This window comes from Geotrypetes seraphini, chromosome 5, assembly GCF_902459505.1.
Source record: "Geotrypetes seraphini chromosome 5, aGeoSer1.1, whole genome shotgun sequence".
In the NCBI taxonomy this organism is placed as follows: Eukaryota; Metazoa; Chordata; class Amphibia; order Gymnophiona; family Dermophiidae; genus Geotrypetes; species Geotrypetes seraphini.
The window spans coordinates 197,564,091-197,582,983 of record NC_047088.1 but is presented as its reverse complement, the minus strand read 5'-3'; the positions used below and the strand labels follow the sequence as shown (position 1 = coordinate 197,582,983).

Here is an 18,893-nt window from a genome sequence, read left to right as displayed (position 1 = left end):
GTCAAAGACCACTACAGACTTTCCTTACCTGCGTATGTTCCGGTTCAGCAGGAACTTATCTAACTTTGTCTTGAATCCCTGGAGGGTGTTTTCCCCTATAACAGCTTCCGGAAGAGCGTTCCAGTTTTCTACCACTCTCTGGGTGAAGAAGAACTTTCTAACGTTTGTACATAATCTATCCCCTTTTAACTTCAGAAAGTGCCCTCTCGTTCTCTCTACTTTGGAGAGGGTGAATAACCTGTCTTTATCTACTAAGTCTATTCCCTTCATTATTTTGAAAATTTCGATCATGTCCCCTCTAAGTTTCCTCTTTTCAAGGGAGAAGAGGCTTGGTTTCTCTAACCTCTCACTGTACGGCAACTCCTCCAGCCCCTTAACCATTTTAGTCACTCTTCTCTGGACCCTTTCGAGTAGTACCATATCCTTCTTCATGTACGGCGACCAGTGCTGGACACAGTACTCCAAGTGGGGGCATACCATAGCCCGGTACAGCTGCATGATCACCTTCTCCGATCTGATCGTGATCCCCTTCTTAATCATTCCTAGCATTCTGTTTGCCTTTTTCGCAGCCGCCACACATTGCGCGGACGGCGTCATTGACTTGTCGACCAGTGCTCCCAAGTCTCTTTCCTGGGAGGTCTCTCCGAGTACCGCACCAGACATCCTGTATTTGTGTATAAGATTTTTGTTACCGACATGCATCACCTTACACTTATACACGTTAAACCTCATTTTCCATTTCTCGAGCGTGTTTATGTCATGTTGCAGGTCTTCGAAATCCTTCTGCTCCTTCACTACTCTGAATAGCTTCGTATCGTCTGCAAATTTAATCACCTCACTTGTCATACCAGTTTCCAGGTCGTTTATAAATATGTTGAAGAGCACGGGCCCAAGCACCGAACCCTGCGGCACTCCACTCGTGACACTTTTCCAGTCCGAGTATTGTCCATTTACCCCCCACTCTCTGTTTCCTACCCGCCAACCAGTTTTTAATCCACGTGAGTATTTCACCCTCGATTCCATGGCTTGCAATTTTTCAAAGTAGTCATTCATGCGGAACCTTGTCGAACACCTTCTGAAAATCCAGATATATAATGTCGACCAGGTCGCCTTTGTCTATCTGCCTGTTTACTCCCTCGAAAAAGTGCAGTAAGTTCGTCAAGCAAGATCTTCCTTTGCGGAAGCCGTGCTGGCTGGTCCTCATCAGATCATGTCCATCAAGGTGATCAATGATGCGGTCCTTTATCAGTGCCTCTACCATCTTTCCCGGTACCGAGGTCAGGCTCACCAGTCTGTAGTTTCCCAGATCTCCCCTTAAACCTTTCTTGAAGATCGGCGTAACATTCACCACTTTCCAGTATTCCGGAATCCTTCCTGTATCATATCTATGTTATATGAATGTACTGTTCTGCCCACATGGCCTATTATAATGTATCATTTGTTACCTAATGTCATTTATCCTATTTTTTTAATATGATTAAGAACATAAGAATTGCCATACTTGGGCAAGCTTAAAGTGTCCCAACGTGTCTCCCTTAACCATGCCAGACACCTGTAGTATAGGCGCCTGCCTTGTATTTTTTTTTTTTTTTTAAACATGCATCCCAATCGGCTGGTTAGACAGCAGTAGGATGCCTACCACTGCCTACAATCGGGATGCCGTCTAAAGAATCTGCCCCTGTGTGAAGAAATATTTTCTCTGGTTTGTTTTAAATCTACTAAATAGTAGCTTCATCGCATGCCCCTTAATCCTAGTATTTTTGGAAAGAGTAAACAAGTGATTCACATCTACTCTTTCCACTCCACTCAGTATTTTATAGACCTCTATCACCCCTGAGCCATCTCTTCTCCAAGCAGAAGATCCTTAGCTGCTTTAGCATTTCCTCTTAGGCTGTTTAATTATGTATATCACTGGTACTATATAATGTTTTGTTTCTTTGATTCAATTTGACATATCCATTGATTGTATTTATGTTTATGTTTGATTATTTCACTATTGCTATGTTGTTAACAAAATTGTAAGTTGCCAAGGTGAAAAAATCTCATAAAGGTGGTCAATAAATCTCAATCAGTAAAAAAAAAAAATGTTTATAATATGCATTAATGCATTTTATTAAACTAGCCTGTTAATGATATTATCCTAGGTATTTCGAAGCCCTACATTTTCTTTCCCTGTCTGGCTTCTTATTTTTGGAAGCAGCTGAAGACCAACTGTAAGAACAGCTGAGATGGTCATATGAATGACAAAATACCCAAAGTATGCCCACCCACAAGATTCTCATGCTCAAATATTTAGCAGAATGAAATGGTTTCCTTGTTCTGCCTGTTCTTGAAAATTAGCACTGCATTTTCAAAATCTCCTGTCATCTGTGGTGATTCTGTAAAACAGTCTGTCCTACAAAGATAGGACTTTTCTCTACAGGCAAAAAGCTAGATGACTGATGGAGCTACTTCTCTTTCTTAGCTAGTGAGAAAATTCTTGAACATTCTGACCCAGAATTAGTAAAACATTCATAAATCTAGAACTTTCCAACTTCACATATATGCTTGATTTTTATGCTTTCCAACAAATGGAATGTTGGAAAGAAAGACAGACCTCTATCATTCTTATATCAATCTGTAGACAAAATAACTTTCCAAAAGAACATAAGAACATAAGCAATGCCTCTGCTGGGTCAGACCTGAGGTCCATCATGCCCAGCAGTCCGCTCATGCGGCGGCCCAACAGGTCCAGGACCTGTGCAGTAATCCTCTATTTATACCCTTCTATCCCCTTTTCCAGCAGGAAATTGTCCAATCCTTTCTTAAACCCCAGTACTGTACTCTGCCCTATTACGCCCTCTGGAAGCGCATTCCAGGTGTCCACCACTCGTTGGGTAAAGAAGAACTTCCTAGCAGCACAGATTCACCAAATTTGGCCTGTAGAAAGAAAATTTGACTATCTTGGATGGAAAAAAAAGACAAAAAGACATTAGGTTTGCATTTTTTGAGAACGCGCAAGCCTCTAAAAAAATTCCATTGTTTTCTATGGAAGACTCTTAGAAGCTATTAGAGTTTGAGGAATGCTGATTGTTACTCCATTTCAAAGCCCCCCAACCCCCAATCTTCCAAGTAGACAAGGAAATATATCTGAAGCAGCTGGCTATAGGTGGCACCAAAAGGTTCCTTCAAAGCCACCATGTACATCACGTGTACAACCCTTATACACACTCCCACACAAATGCACACTCCTTTACCCACACATCCATACATGCTAACACATATATGCTCACCAACATCCCTTTGCATCCATATTCACATGCCACTCATTATTCATACATCCACTCACCAACCATCCACGCACATTCACATCCTCATACTCACCCAATACCCCTTATGTCAGTACACTTCAGATCACTCGGACCCATATACCCACCGTACACATACACACACACCTACATTTTTCTATACCCCAACAATCCCTAAACACACCCTCATATCTCCCAGGCAAACTCACAACCCATACATTCCTGCATCTACCATCACACACATCCTACATGCCTTTAAATTCCCACCAACTCACACGCCAGCATACCCACCTAACTTACCATATATCCTCACTTAACCTGCAGACAGAAACCCAAATTCTTAAACCAGAACATATTCACACATTTTTTCCCCCTTAACCTGCTGTTTGATATCCTTTTGTCCAGGCCCTGAGCCTGCCCTGTTCTCTGCTATTTATGATAGAGGAGTTCAATACTGTGGTGTTTTGTTTAGGGATATACTAACAAAATGGGACTTGCAAATGGTGGTTCCTCTTTCATTTCATTCTGTTTACTAAACAAATGAAATATTATTAGCTTTGCATGTTTGTTTTTAATTCTGTCCCCCTACCCTTAAATTGAAAGACTTTTTTTGAAATGTTTCTAAGCTTCTTTTGCATCTCTCCCAAGAGCATCTACTATATGTATTTAACTATAGTAATTCATGATCTGTAACTGGCAGACTGGATTACTGGGGTTAACAAAATCCGTTTGGTGGAGGATGGGCTGGGGAGAGCTTCAATGGCTGGGAGGGTGTAGATGGACTGGAGTGAGCTTTGACGGAGACTTCAATAGTTGGAACCTAAGAATAGTACCGGGCAGAGCTTTGTATACTTGCCCAGAAATAGCTAAGAAGAAGTAGAAAAAAAACCCTAACAAATTTTTAGATTGAATCAGGTTGGGCAGACTGGATGGACCATTCGGGTCTACAACTTAAGCCTGTTATTGACATGGCATAAGCAGTCACTCTTAAATATCGGTGCACCAAGGTGCTTTGCACTAGCATTCTAGAATGGGTTAGGCTCACCCTAACGCTGTTGTTGAATTGGGATGCCTCCATTTTGGCACAACTTTATGGAATGGCCTCCTTAGACTGCAGTTGACACAGATTACTGTGGCTCAGATTTTGCTGTGCCTTCAAAGATTTGATCACATTTCTTGGTAGTTATGTGAATTACAATTACTATCAATAGAATCAAGAGTGAAATTTAAAGTTTTATCCTTAAGTTTTCTTTCTTTCTTTTAATTTTTGGAGCCTTTGTTGTTTAAAAAAATAAACTGCATGGTATGTTCCAGGAAGATTGTTATATTCAAAGCAAGATAATTCTTGGTTGTTCCAACATATAAATGGGTAGGTATGTCCAAAAGTTGAAATTTGTTAACTAAGGAAATATGAAGAAAATCCTGAATAAATCATTTCAGAAAATGCACAAAAGCATGGCTGTTTAATAAGAAATGAGAAGGCAGGAAGGAAGGAAGGTTGTATGGGTGGTGGTGGTGGTGGGGGGGGGGGCTATTGATGCTCGAGGGACTTGGTCCTCTATACAGGAATGGGGTTTGATAATTTGGTTGCTATCACTGTGTGTTTATTATGGCTTTGTACATTTTATTGAACTGTTTTGTATTGTCATTTTAGATGTTTGTCTTATTGTGATTTTGCTTTAAGAATGTTAAATGATGTTTTATAAATCACCTAGAGCAGTGCTTCCCAAACTTTAGCCAATATGACCCCATTTTAACAATAAAAAAATTCCTTTCAACCCAGATGGTGATGAAAACAAAATTGTGGATGTCCACTCTGTTTCTCCACCTCATTCAGATGCTTAAGAACATAAGAATTGCCTTACTGGATCAGACCAATGGTCCATCTAGCTCAGTATCCCGTCTTCACAGAGGCCAATCCAAGTCACAAGTACCTGCCAAAACCCAAAAAGTGGCTTCTTCCATGTCTGTCTCAACAGTAGTTTATGGACTTTTCCTCCAGGAACTTGTCAAAACCTTTTTTAAAACCAGCTACATTAACCACTCTTACCACATCCTCTGGCAACGCATTCCAGAGCTTAACTATTCTCTGAGTGAAAAACTATTTCCTCCTATAAGTTTTAAAAGTATTACGCTGTAACTTCATTGAGTGTCCCCTAGTCTTTGTAAATCTCGATGCAGTAAACAATCAGTCCATTTGTACCCGTTCTACACCACTCAGGATTTTGTACACTTCAGTCATATCTCCCCCCTTAGCCGTCTCTTTTCCAAGCTGAAGAACCTTAACCTCTTTAGTCTTTTATCATACGAGAAGAGTTCCATCCCCTTTATCATCTTGGTTGATCTTCTTTGAACCTTCTGTATGTGCTGCTATATCTTTCTTGAAATAAGGAGACCAGAACTGAACTCATGAAGACAGCAGAGGCAGAGGTAGTGGCAACAGAAACAGTAGCAGTAGTCAGCACAGGAACATGTGTATCTGTTTGTAGTCATAGACCCAGTACTTTGTATGGACTTTTAGTGTAACATGACGACCACACAGGAGAAGAGGGCAGAGCCTGTGAATGTTTAGTGACTCGTAGGTCCCGTGGTGAATGCCTATACTGGCACAGGTCACAGTGAAGATCTAGAGCAGGGGTGTCAAACTCAATCACATAAGGGGCCGAAATTTAAAACCCAGGCTAAGTCGCGGGCCAATTTTTTTATTAAGATACTTAGTCTTAGTAGAAGTATAGATCCTTCCTCACCCTGAGACACCATATCACATGCCATCCTCATGCATTAATCATGCTCTGAAAATAACAATAAGCACAGTCAGGCACTTGTGTGGAGCACCCTAGCTTTTACACTGGCACTGGGTCCTTCTGCCTGCAAATGAGTACTGAGGCAGCACGGTGAGGCGCTTGGAGTGCTGCTGGGACTGGGGTTACACGGTCAGGCGCTTGGATGCAGCACAGTCACTGCAGGCCACATAAAACGGCCAGGCAGGCTGGATTCGGCCCGCAGGCCTTGTGTTTGACATGACGTGATCTAGAGGGTAGGGAAGGAGCCCTGTGTCTATGACCCCATCCACTAATGATGTGACCCTATTGGGGTTCTGAACCAATAACCTAGAGCTTGTGGGAATATTAGGTAAATAATAAATGGAATAAATAAATACAGATATGACAAAACAGTGCATATATTGTATGTACAAGGCTAGCCCTATGTTTATCCACCATTTTGATTATAATACATAATCTAATAAAATCATTGATTTCTATGCACTATCCGATAGAGAGCTTTTATATTTATCTTCCGCTTTGCTGAGTTTAAAAGGAATTTAATAGTTCATATATTTTTCTCTTGCCAAGCGACAATAAACATTGATCATGGGAAATCTCTATCTATTACCTCAGTCCTAATATCCAGTATGACATCCAGTCATCTCACATTTAAGGCTCATTGCATTAATTTAAACAAATTTATGCTGGCTTTTACAATTCGCTTTACCAGGGCATTACTCAAAAAGAGATCAGGAGATTACAAGTCATTTAAAACACTGCTGTAAAAATCATTTTTAACGCTAAAATATTCGACCATGTAACCCCTTTCCTCAGAAAAGCTCACTGGCTACCTATTTCACATAGGATTACTTTTAAAATACTACTTCTTGCTTTCAAAGTCCAATCTAATCACATTCCATCATTTATAGATAGGTTGCTAATCCCTTATGACTCACATAGGACACTACGCTCTTCCCAACAATATCTTTTAGCGGTCCCTTCAGTTCGTCAATTATTTTATGATACAACATGTAAAACAATCTTTTCAGTAACCGCACCTACACTGTGGAATGCTTTACCTCTGACCCTGAGCAAAGAAAAGAATCTCAACAACTTTAAATCTAATCTCAAAACATTTCTTTTCAGAGATGCTTTTGAGATTTATACTTAGGGCTCCTTTTACAAAGGCGCGCTAGGGCCTTAACGTGCGGAATAGTGCGCGCTAAATTGCCACGTGCGCTAGCCACTATCGCCTCCTTTTGAGTAGGCGGTAGATTTTCGGCTAGCGCGCACTAATCCAGTGCGTGCGTTAAAAATGCTAGTGCACCTTTGTAAAAGGAGCCCTTAGTCTTCCTTATTCAAAAACCTCAGACATCAGGCCTTACATTAAAGATCCCCTTTACTCCTCTTGTTTTTGCCTCCCCTTTCTTTTATTTTAAGCAATGCATCCTCCCCATTTGCCCATGTGTATCATGTGATGTCTGTTCCCTCTATTTCATATTTTTAAAACTTTTTAATACTTTGTATAAATTGGAAACCGCTTTGCTTTAAAAGCGGTATATCAAGACCCAAATAAACTTGAAACAAAGCTGCGGTAGAGGTTTCTATCGCAAGCTGGCAAGATAAATGCTCCCACGCTCATAGAATTCTTATGAGCATCAAAGCATTTACCTCGCCAGCCCACGGTAGAAATCTCTACCATGGTTTTGTAAAAGGAGCCCTTAGATTTTTAAGCATCTTTTTTTCTGTCTTTGTTTTTTGAGGGAGAACCCAGAAGTGTTCATCTATTCTTCTGAGCTTCCAGTTTAATCATAACTCGCCTCCAGTAAAGTTCTGTTTCAAGTTTATTTAATTTCTTTGATTACTTCGCATAGTCCAAATCCAATGCGATTTACATAAGTTCAAAAATTAAGTAAAATATTAAAAACCGACAAACATAACATTCACTACTAATACAGTAATACATGTAAGGAGGGAGGCGGTTGACAGCAATTGACATAAATACAATTCTAAAAAAATAAAAGTAAAAATAAAACCATGGGAGGGTCAAGACACAGAAGGTTGGGGAACAGGTACCCGCTTAATTCTATTAGATCGTCTTCCTGAAGCTATTATAGGTTATAACAAATCTATTGGAAAGCGACCTTGAATAGCCAGCTCTTTAGGAGACTTTTAAACTTGCTCAGTGATTTTTCTTCTCTTATATTAAATGGAAGTGAATTCCAGATTTGAGGGGCTGTGGCAGAAAAGATCATATCTCTCCTGGAATATATAACTTTTAAGGAAGGCACTACTAGCAGAGCTTTATCTTCAGATCTTAAGGATTTTATGGGAGAGTTGCTGTGAATCTACATTTCCAGCTACTTGTCTTCCTATGTTAACTTTTCTCTGCTACCTGTCTAGCCCAGAGACTTCTACAACATTCACAATAGCTTCTAAAACATTGCCATGTGTCATGTATCACAGCCATGACCTCTGATTGCCCTTGGCTGGAAGTTTTAGAGAACTGTATTTAGTGTGGTATTTCAGCCAGTCAAGATCTTCAGAGTTTACAAGTTACACTGGCTTAGTTCCGCAATTTAAATAATGCAAGAAAAAATTATATTTGCTTGCTAGCATTACTTGGGGCCACTGAAAAGTTCTCAGCCCAACCAACAAAGTTGGGGCAGTCTCCATCGAGGGTTATACACTTAGTCCAGTGATTTTCCACTTTTATTTCATTCTGTATTTTTCCTACAGAACAAAAAAAGTGTAAAATCACTGGACTAAGTGTATAGCCCTCGATAGAGACTGCCCCAACTTTGTTGGTTGGGCTGAGAACTTTTCAGTGGCCCCTTGTAATAAAACTTGTGTAATGATTGGCTTTATTCATAGAAAAACCTTTTAAAAACTTCACAGCATTTCATACCAATGTTTCATTGACTTTCTGCTTCTGGTTAAATGCAAGTAAATAAGAAGCATGTGTCTCTTTAGAGCTAGAAGTATTAATAACATTACATATGTCTCTGTCAATCAATTATACCACATTGCATTCCACAGCCAATATATGATCTACTGTTAAAAGAGAACATCCTTTTAAAGTTCCTAAGTTTTATCCCTGTTGTAAGGTTTTTCTCTGTATTATAATTTTTTAATTGGGTCTTGAAAATGCTCTTAGAAATACAATTCACTGCAGTTTTTTTTCCTTGCATCCCATGATGCATGCATATTGTAAACGAAGGTACATTTGATTTAAAGGCCTGTAATGGAAATGAATATCTAGCATATCTCTTTTAAACTTTTGGAATTCTAGAGCACATTTACATGTCTTCAAGTGCCAGAAACCATTTTGAGTTCTGATAACTAGTAAAACTACTAAGTATAAAATGGTGCTCCTGATTTTTCATTTTGCTAAATCAAAACAAATTGTAAAGCTATAGAGCTAAGCCTAAGATAATTAGCACACAACTTGTCCCATGGAAATGAACAGAAGTCAATAAATATGAAAGGTGTTACCTGAGGAAATGAAGATAGGTACAGAGATAAAAACCCAGTGCATTTCCTCACCGCTCAGTCACCCAGTTCACGGTAGACTTGCATTAAAGGAGCCGACTGCAATGTGAAAAGCCACTCCACTGCTTCCTGCTGCACTGGTAGGAGCAGGATTGGCTTAGGAGGGAAGGAAGGGCCTGAGTATGAATGGCATAAGGCAAAATATTTTTGGCTATGGATTACGATGACACCATTCATGATTTTGCTGCAGTTAAAGCTGGGAAAAATATTTGCTTGTAGTTAGAGTGAGGAGGTCACTTCAAAACAGTTGTCACTTCAAAACAGTATAGCCTCAACACATGTAAATAACAGCATTTATAGGTATATGGTACACACGTGTAATTATCAATCTTAAATGCTACTATTCACGTGTTTCTATAGAAGAGGAAGCAAAGATTCTACGTGGGCATGTTCTGGGTGTAGTTTGGGCAGGCCAAAAGCTTTCTACCTCATCTTACAACTTAGTAACTAATTTTTTTTTGTAAGTAACTCAGAAAATAGCCCCCAAAGTTAGGTGCTGGAATGATCTGCACTATGTAGCACCTCCTGTAAAACCTTGGATTGCAAGTAACTTGGCATGCAAGTGTTTTGCAAGACAAGCAAAACATTTTATTAAATTTTAACTTGATATACAAGCAAGGTCTTGCAATACAAGTACGTATAGTATTTTGTATTAAAGTTTTTGGGTTGTGGAATGAATCATCTGAGTTTCCATTATTTCCTTTGGGGAAATTTGCTTTGAAAAACAAGTGTTTTGGATTACAACCATATTTTCGGAATGAATTATGCTCGTAAACCGAGGTTTTATTGTACTAGCTTAGCGCACATTTTGCATCTAACTTTAGGTGTAAGCAGTGGCGTAGTAAGGGTGAGCGGCACCCCTCCCCCACCCTCTACCCCGCCATGTCCGTGCCCCCTTCCCTTTCCCATACCTTTTTAGCTTCTTCGGTGTGAGCAGCATGCCTACATCGGTGTCTGATCGTTCTTTTGATGCCACTTCCTGGGTGCGAGTCCTAGAAGTGACATCAGAGAGAGCGCCGATGCCGATGTGGGCAGCAACCTCACGCCAGGGAAGTAAAAAAGGTTTGGGGGAAGGCATGGGGCATGTGCGTGCGGCAAGGAGAGGAGCAGGAGGGGCGGCGAGGAGGAGGAGTGCAGCACCCTTAAGAAGGCCATACCCGGGGTGGACTGCCCCCCCCACACCCCCCTTACTATGCCACTGGGTGCCAGCATTTACTGGTGCCCAATTTATGGCAGTTAGGCATACAGGCCACAATTCTATAAACAGCACCTAGAAAATAGGTGCCAAGGAATGCAGCGCATAGCGCATATCAATCATAAGTTAGATGCCATTTATAGAATTGCACCTAATGGCGCCTAAATTTGACTTAAGCACCGGTAGGCGTCAAAACCTTAGGCACCCTCTATTTGCGCCAGTGGATTTTGGCTGAAGTAGGAAACAGAAAGGGACTTGTATATCACCTTTTTGTGGTTATACATTCAGTTTACCGACGCCTATGTCTAATTTAGGCGCCCACACAAAATACTTCCATGATCCACCCACAGGCGGATCATTACATTCACAGTTCTAAAATTCAACGCGCCGCTGTTCCTAGACCGAGTTATCATTCCGTATTCTCCTTTCCACTCCTTACAATCTGAGGATAAAAATCTACTTACTGTTCCATCCCTATGAATCATAAATACTAGACGTACCACACTCTTCTCCGTCACCGCTCCCCAAACGTGGAACTTACTACCCGCTCAGGTAAGAGAAGAAAAGAACCTCGATAAATTCAAATCAAAACTAAAACGTTTCCCGTATAGAGACGCTTTTAATTAATTAGTTAGCCTCTTAAACCAAGTTACTATTCCCAATTGAAGTAGGCAAGTACTGATCTAATATAATATAACTCCTATTGTTTTATCCTTATTTGTTTTCTTTCTTACAACAAATTGTAGTTCTTCCCTGATTTCCTGACGAAGTGTACATCTGCCTATCCCTATATTGTATGTCCCCCTTATTTGAAACTTATTTATTGTCCATCGCTTTGTAATTTTTGAAAAAAGCGATTTTATTAAATACGAAATAAACTTGAAACGATCCAACCATAACAAGGCCCACTTTTTGATAAGCACCTTGGACCAGGTACCTACCTGAAAGTTGTAGATGCCTACTAGGTGCCTACTAACCAATGAATTTTAATTTAAGCTTTTTATTGTTGCTAATTAAACTTTTTAAATATTTAAGTTAGGTGCCTAGATTGACAAGGTGCACCAATCTAGGCACCTAACTTTAGTTGTTTTATGTATGGTAGTAATGGAAAATGGTGATATGGGTGGGTGGTAGTAATGGGAGGTGGGAATATTAGGGGGAGATGCAGAGAGGAGAGGTGATCAGGGGCCCTGGGCCACAGCATGTCTAAAACCAACCCTGCAGGGTCCACAGGAATAAAATGGGTCCTTAAGCAGATAGCATGTGCTAATCTTTAGTAAAAGACTCCCTTTGTTTCTTATGGCCCTCCCAACTCCCTATATTATCCATACTTCCATCTTCCATTTCATCACTTTAATCTCTCATCAGCCCTCCAACTAATTTCTCCCTGCCTCCACCTCTTTTTCTCTCCTCTTCTTTTCAGTCTTAATTCCCCTCCCCCCCCCGCCCCGATTCCCAATGTCACCAAAATACAAATTTTTAAGTGGATAAAAGTTTTATGTGATGTTTCTGCAAAGATTCTGAGCTCAGACATGCATGTTATGGAAAGATTATTATGAACTAAGGTTTAAACCAGCCAATTTACTCTACATAGCACAGAGGTTTTGCTGATAGAAGCACTGTGACAGTCCTTCTGACTCACCAGCTACAGAGTTCTGGGTTTGCAACAAAGGAAATAATCCACTTTTTACAAAAAAAAAAAGAGATTAGCTAGTGCTGGGATTTCTGTTTAACTAGATTTTCCTTTACAAGATTATTCTATAATCCAATCATGCACAGAGATGCTGGTGGAAATTAGGACAAGATGTGCAGACTGCAGTCTGCTTTTGGAATATAAAAGAGACATTGTTATAATGCTACCCATGGACCACCTCATAGATGATTTTTAAACTAGAGATCCTATGCAAAGAATATTTGATTTGAATTGATAGCTGATATAGACCTTGCATATTTGCTTCATATCTGTTTATATGTATCACTCACACCTATTCTATAGATTTCCTTGTTCCATGATGCATTGATTTTGGCATAAAGATACTATTTGTTTCAATTTTGTCACACTAGAGAGAGCATATGATTCTAGTACAATAGTCTAAAGTGCTCCACTGTTTTGAAAAATTTACAAGCCAGTGAGATAGGGGCTATGTCAGTGATGTCACAGTGGTTTGATTGTCTTGTACTCCCCTCTGCCCTCCAACCCAGCCAGCAGATTAACCGTTCCCCTTAACTGTATCCTTGACATCCTGTTTGTCTGTTTAGATTGTAAGCTCTTTGGAGCAGGGACTGTCTTCTTTTGACTGTACAGCGCTGCATGCGTCTGGTAGCACTGTAGCAATAATTCATTGTGGTTAATGCTATATCTCAGGATTACCAGTTGTTTTGCCTTCTGTTGCTGGCTTCAAAAAATGGAAACAATTCCATTTTGTCTGTTTGCTGTCCAATATTTGTACTTTTAGGCAACAATCGGAGCAGTTTAGGAAATTCAGAGAAATTTGGAATCCATTGGAATCATTTGTTAAATATCTTGATTAATACTAATTCCAGAGTTGATTTTAGCTCCATGCATCCAGGAAGGATGGGAGGGAGGGGGAGGGGGGTTACATAATGAGATTTAAGCAAATTGCAAGTGCTGTTTTGAATTATTGAATGTATTTCTGTTGCACTTTTGATATGTTTAATAAAATCAATAAAGAATAAAAAAAGTTATGAAAGATAAGACTTATTGTAGATAAGTATATCAGATGTTTTTATGTGGTTGTATATTTTTTATTTATGTATACTGTACAGATCTCCCTCCATATTCACAGGGGTTAGGGGCTGAGCAGCTAGCCTTGCTCTAGGTGTGCAGAAATGTGCAGGAATAATGGAATGACGCAAATGTTTTCCAAAAAACTTATTCCTCTAGAATCCCTTCTTTTACTAGTTCTTCAATTATAGGAATACTTCCTGCTACAGCTGCTAACTTCAATGGGTATTGTGCTACTTTCGGCCCTATGCCTTCCTTTAACATTTCAATTTGTACAGAATCTACAGCTTTCATTTTCCCATATTTCTTCCATAATTCTTTTGGTACATGGTCTAATGCAGTGGTCTCAAACACGCGGCCCAGGGGCTGCATGTGACTCTCCAGGTTTTATTTGCGGCCTGCGGTCTGGACACGATCAACAGCATTTCTCTTCCTTTTGTTATATCTGACGTTTTGAGATATTTGGAGGGAACAGTGTTTCCAGATAGGAATTGACTTATCGTCCATTGCGACTAGAATAGATGTTGCCTGTGGAGAGGAATTGCAGGAAGTTGCGAAAGGTGAGAGGATGATGGTAGATTATATTGTTGGGATGTGTTTTTTGAATAGAATGGTTTTGATATCTTTTCGAAACGCTTTATAGTCAGTAGTTGTGATCAGCAACTTGGATATGGTGGGGTCAATTTTCGCGGCCTGTGTAGCAAGTAGGTTGTGATATAGTTTTTTGCATCTTGTGCCTTTGAGTGGGGGGTAGGTGAATGGGATCTGGGTTCTCCTTACTCTGGATGAGAGGTTTCGGTTTAGGCGGCTGTTTAGGTAGAGAGGTGCTGTTCCGTTTAGTGCTTTGAATAATAGACAGTATAGTTTGAATTGGGTTCTTGCTCGTATCGGTAGCCAGTGCGAGTCGAGATAGGCATTAGTGATGTGATCATATTTTCCTAGCGAATAGATGAGTCTGAGAGCTGTGTTCTGTACTGTCTGTAATTGTTTGATCATGTAAGTGGGGCATGGTAGATAAAGGCTATTGCAGTAGTCTACAAGTCCTAGCACAAGTGATTGGACTATGATCCTGTAGTGTACTTTGTCAAAGAATTTTCTTATTTTCCGCAGGTTGCGCATGGTGTAGAAAGCTTTTTGGATAGTTTTGTTGGTATGAATCTGCATTGTGCAGCTCCTGTCTATCGTTACTCCCAGAATTTTGAGCGCGGGCTGTATTGGGTATTTGATTGCATTTGCCACCAATTCAGTTAAGGTTGGTTCTTTGTCTTTTTCTAGCAGAAGGAATTTGGTTTTATCCGTGTTCAATTTCAGTTTGTGGTTCGTCATCCATGTTTCTACCGTTTCCAATGTTGTTTTCAGTCATCCTGATGAATTGGGGTCTTGAATATTGAAGGGGAGGATTGTTATGTCGTCTGCGTAGCTGAATGATACTATATTTAGGGTGTCTAGGGTGGTGCCCAGTGAGGATACGATGAGGTTGAAAAGTATGGGTGATAATGGAGATCCTTGCGGTACTCCGCAGGGGTTTGACCAAGGGTCCGATATGAGATCTTTTGTCTTTACTTTATATGTTCTAGTTTTAAGGAAGCCTTGAAAGGAAGTTTTAAGGAAGCCAGTTGAGTACCATACCTGAGATCCCTATGGCGTCTAGTATCTGGAGTAGTATGGAGTGATCAACTAGGTCGAATGCTGCTGAGAGATCTAGTTGGATGATTAGTATCCTGTTTCCTTTACTGAGGTGTTGTCGGGCTATATCCATTAGAGATACAAGCAGTGTCTCTGTGCTGTGGTTTTTTCTGAATCCTGATTGTGATGTATGTAGTATGTTGTGGTCTTCTAGGTAGTTGGAGAGGTATTGTGCTACAAGACCTTCTAGTAGTTTGACATATAATGGGATTGAAGCTATGGGTCTGTAATTGGCTGGGTTATTGTTTGGGGCTTTGAGGTCTTTCGGTATTGGGGTGATAATAATCTCGCCTAGTTCTGGTGGGAACTGACCATCTGTGAGCGTGGATTGTAACCAGATCATGAGGTTGGCTTTGAACTTGATGGATGCGGTTGTTAGCAGGTACGATGGGCAGTTGTTCAGGTCACATGATGTTTTACTGTATTTGTTGTAGAGTCGGATCATGTCGTTCCATTGTACTTTAGGGAAGTTAGTCCACGTTCTGTCTGCTAATAAGGCTCCATCTGTTGTTGGCGTTATTATAATCTCATCGAGGATGGTTAATGAATTGTTGAAGGTGGTTCTGATATTGGTGATTTTGTGCTTGAAGTAGTCTGCTAATTGGTGGGCTGAAGGAGATTAGTTACCTTGAGTAGCTAGGAAAGGTTTAGTGTCAGTGAGTTTTCTTACAAGATTGAAGAGTATTTTTGAGTCTGGAGTTTCAGTGCCAATTAGTTTGGAGTAGTATGCTTTCCTTTTTTCCTTTAGTTTGATATTGTACTGTTTGATTTGGTTTCTCCATGCTACTTTTGTTTGGCTCTAATCCCCCTTTTTACAAAGGCATGGTAGCAGCTACCGCCGCCCGTCATTGAATCCCTATGAGCGTCAGAGCAATTACCATTGCCCGCCGTTATAATCACCTTTGTATAAGGGAACCTATCTGTCAAATGCAGTTTAGTGAAAGGGCCCCCAACTCGAAGGTAGGTCTCAATTAATCGTTAGGATCTCCCTAAAGGCTGGATTAAAAGCTAAATATATAGAGTAATTCTTTCTAGTATAACTAATATGGCGGTTATTCTGCACTGTTGATACAAATGCCCACTTAAACACTGTCCAGCCAAAATTCAGCTGGCTGTGATCAGTTTTTTAAATGTCTGCTGCTGGCTGTATTTCTGGATATTCAATGCCAGGTACTGGCATCAAATATTCAGTTATATGTTGGCCACTAAGAAGTGGCTGATTGCATAAGCTGAATTGCTAAAAGATAGGACTGCTTTTTATGTGGCCCAGTTTAGGTGGTTATCTTAAGTGGTTAAGGGATGAATAGTGGCTCTTAACTGCGTAAGTGCCAACTCTGTCCCTGGAATGCCCACAAGTTAGCTGGCTTTAGCTCAGGCACTAACCGACACTATTCAATGGCACTAACCCGTTAAGGGCCACTGAATATTTGTGGTTAGCTATGGTGAAGCCATTTAAATGACCAGAAGCTTCTCCAGGCTCTTTAAATTGTTTTGAAATCAGACAGTGTAAAAATACCATTCACTTTTACACATGGAATGGTATTAGGAATATCAAAGCACCCAACTTTAAAAAACAACACCATGCATATGTTTTGTCTCAAGAAATATGCAACACTGTTGACACTTTTGCAGGTCAAGGGAGTTATTTTCAAAAGATAATGGGACAGCTTTCAGAAGATTTACTTTGTGTAATTTTAACACAAGCCAAACAACATGGGAAAATTTTACTACTACTCATTTCTATAGTGCTACTAGATATCCGCAGCACTGTACATCAAAACATAGAAGAGACAGTCCCTGCTCAAAAGAGCTTACACGCTGGTCAAGACAGACAAACTGGACAAGAAGGTGCATCATTACACAGTGCTCAGGTGGGAGAATTACAGAGGGAATGATAAGACAGATATTGGTGCTTAGAAGATGGGTTGGAGTTTGGAACTGAAAGAATCTTCAAAGAAGTGGGCTTTGAGTCTGGATTTGAATACTGTCAAAGATGGAGATTGATGCACTGAGTCAGGCAGTTCCAGGCATACAGTGCAGCAAAGTAGAAGGGACGGAGTCTGGAGTTAAGGATACTGATAAGAGAGCTTTATTCAATAAATGGTGTGCTTGGGAGAGGGGGAGAGGGGGGAAGAGATGAGATGAGAGAGGAGAGATACTGAGGAGCTGTCGAGTAAATACACTTGTAGGTCAGTAAGAGGAATTTGAACTGTATGCAAAAACAGATAGGGAGCCAATGAAGTGACTTGTGGCATAGTGACTGACAGAATACGAGGCATGCAGTAGCGTTCTGAACAGAATGAAGGGGAGAGAGATGGTTTAGTGCAAGGCCAGTGAGAAGTAGGTTGCAGTAGTCTAGGCGAGAGGTGAGGAGGGTATGGATAAAGGGAGTGTGCTCTGAAAGGAAGGGTCTGATTTTAGCAATATTGTAGAGAAAGAAATGACAGGTTTTGGCAGTCTGTTGGGATATGTGAAGAGAAGGAGAGAGATGACTCAAAGATTACCCCAAAGTTGCAAGCCGACGAGACAGGAAGGATAAGAATGTTGTTCATAGGAATAGAGAACAAGGAAAGAGGAGAGATGGGTTTAGGTGGAAAGATATGAAGCTCAGTCTTGGCCATGTTTACTTTTAGTTGGCAACAAGACATCTAGATAGTTATGTCAGACAAGCAGGTTGAGACCTAGGACTGAATGTCTGTCGAAATTTCAGGTGTACAGAGATACATCTGCGAGCCATCAGCATAGAGGTGACAGCCATGGGAGGAGATTAGAGTTCCAAGGGAAAGTGTAAATGAAAAAAAGAAGTGGTCCCAGGACAAAGCCCTGAGGTACAATGACTAACAGTGGGATGACGGTGGAGGAGGGAAGAAAACAACGTGATAATAGAGCTCTGAAATCCAAGCGAGGACATCATATCAATGAGTAGGTGGTGATTTACTGTGTCAAAAGCTATGGATTGATCAAGAAGGATGAGGGTGGAGTAGAGGTCTTTGGATCTGGCCAGGAGCAGGTCATTGTAGACTTTTGTAAGGGCAGTTTGTGTAAGTTCAAGTTTATTGGGATTTTATATACCGCCTATCAAGGTTATCTAAGCGGTTTTTACAGTCAGGTACTCAAGCATTTTCCCTCTCTGTCCCGGTGGGCTCACAATCTATCTAATGTACCTGGGGCTATGGAGGATTAAGTGACTTGCCCAGGGTCACAAGGAGCAGCACGGGGTTTGAACCCACAACCCCAGGGTTCTGAGGCTGTAGATCCAACTACTGCACCACATACAAGTCAAGGATAACTTGAGATGAAAGAAAGTTAAGACAACAGCATTGAACAGCACGTTCAGGTAGATAAGAAAGGGAGGAGGGAGACAAGACAATAGTTGGAAGGGCAGGTAAGGTCCAGCAAGGGTGTTTTGAGGAGTAGTGTAACAACAGCATGTTTGAAGGTGTTGGGACACAGTTGCGATGGAGAGTGATAAGTTGAGGATTTAGCAGATAGAGGGGATGACTATAGCAGATAGAGTGGATGACTATAGGAGAGATAGTGGTAGGTAGATGGGTGGAGATGGGATCAGAGGAACAGGTTGTGAGTTTGGAAGAGGAAAGAAAATGTGCAGTTTCCTCCTCAGTAATTTCAGGAATGGAAGATAAGGTGGCAAGGGAAGAAAA

General features: G+C 40.6%; 1 protein-coding gene across 1 annotated transcript in view; it reads right to left on the bottom strand.

Annotated features, from left to right (window-relative positions):
- CHRNA1 (cholinergic receptor nicotinic alpha 1 subunit) overlaps nucleotides 1-9,684 on the bottom strand; it is a 39,993-nt gene extending 30,309 nt beyond the window's left edge. Inside the window, exon 1 of the mRNA XM_033946945.1 lies at nucleotides 9,548-9,684. Within this exon, the coding sequence (XP_033802836.1) occupies nucleotides 9,548-9,590 (43 nt within the window). The 5' untranslated portion in view covers nucleotides 9,591-9,684. The remainder of the gene's footprint in view (nucleotides 1-9,547) is intronic.
- Nucleotides 9,685-18,893: the final 9,209 nt, after the last annotated feature.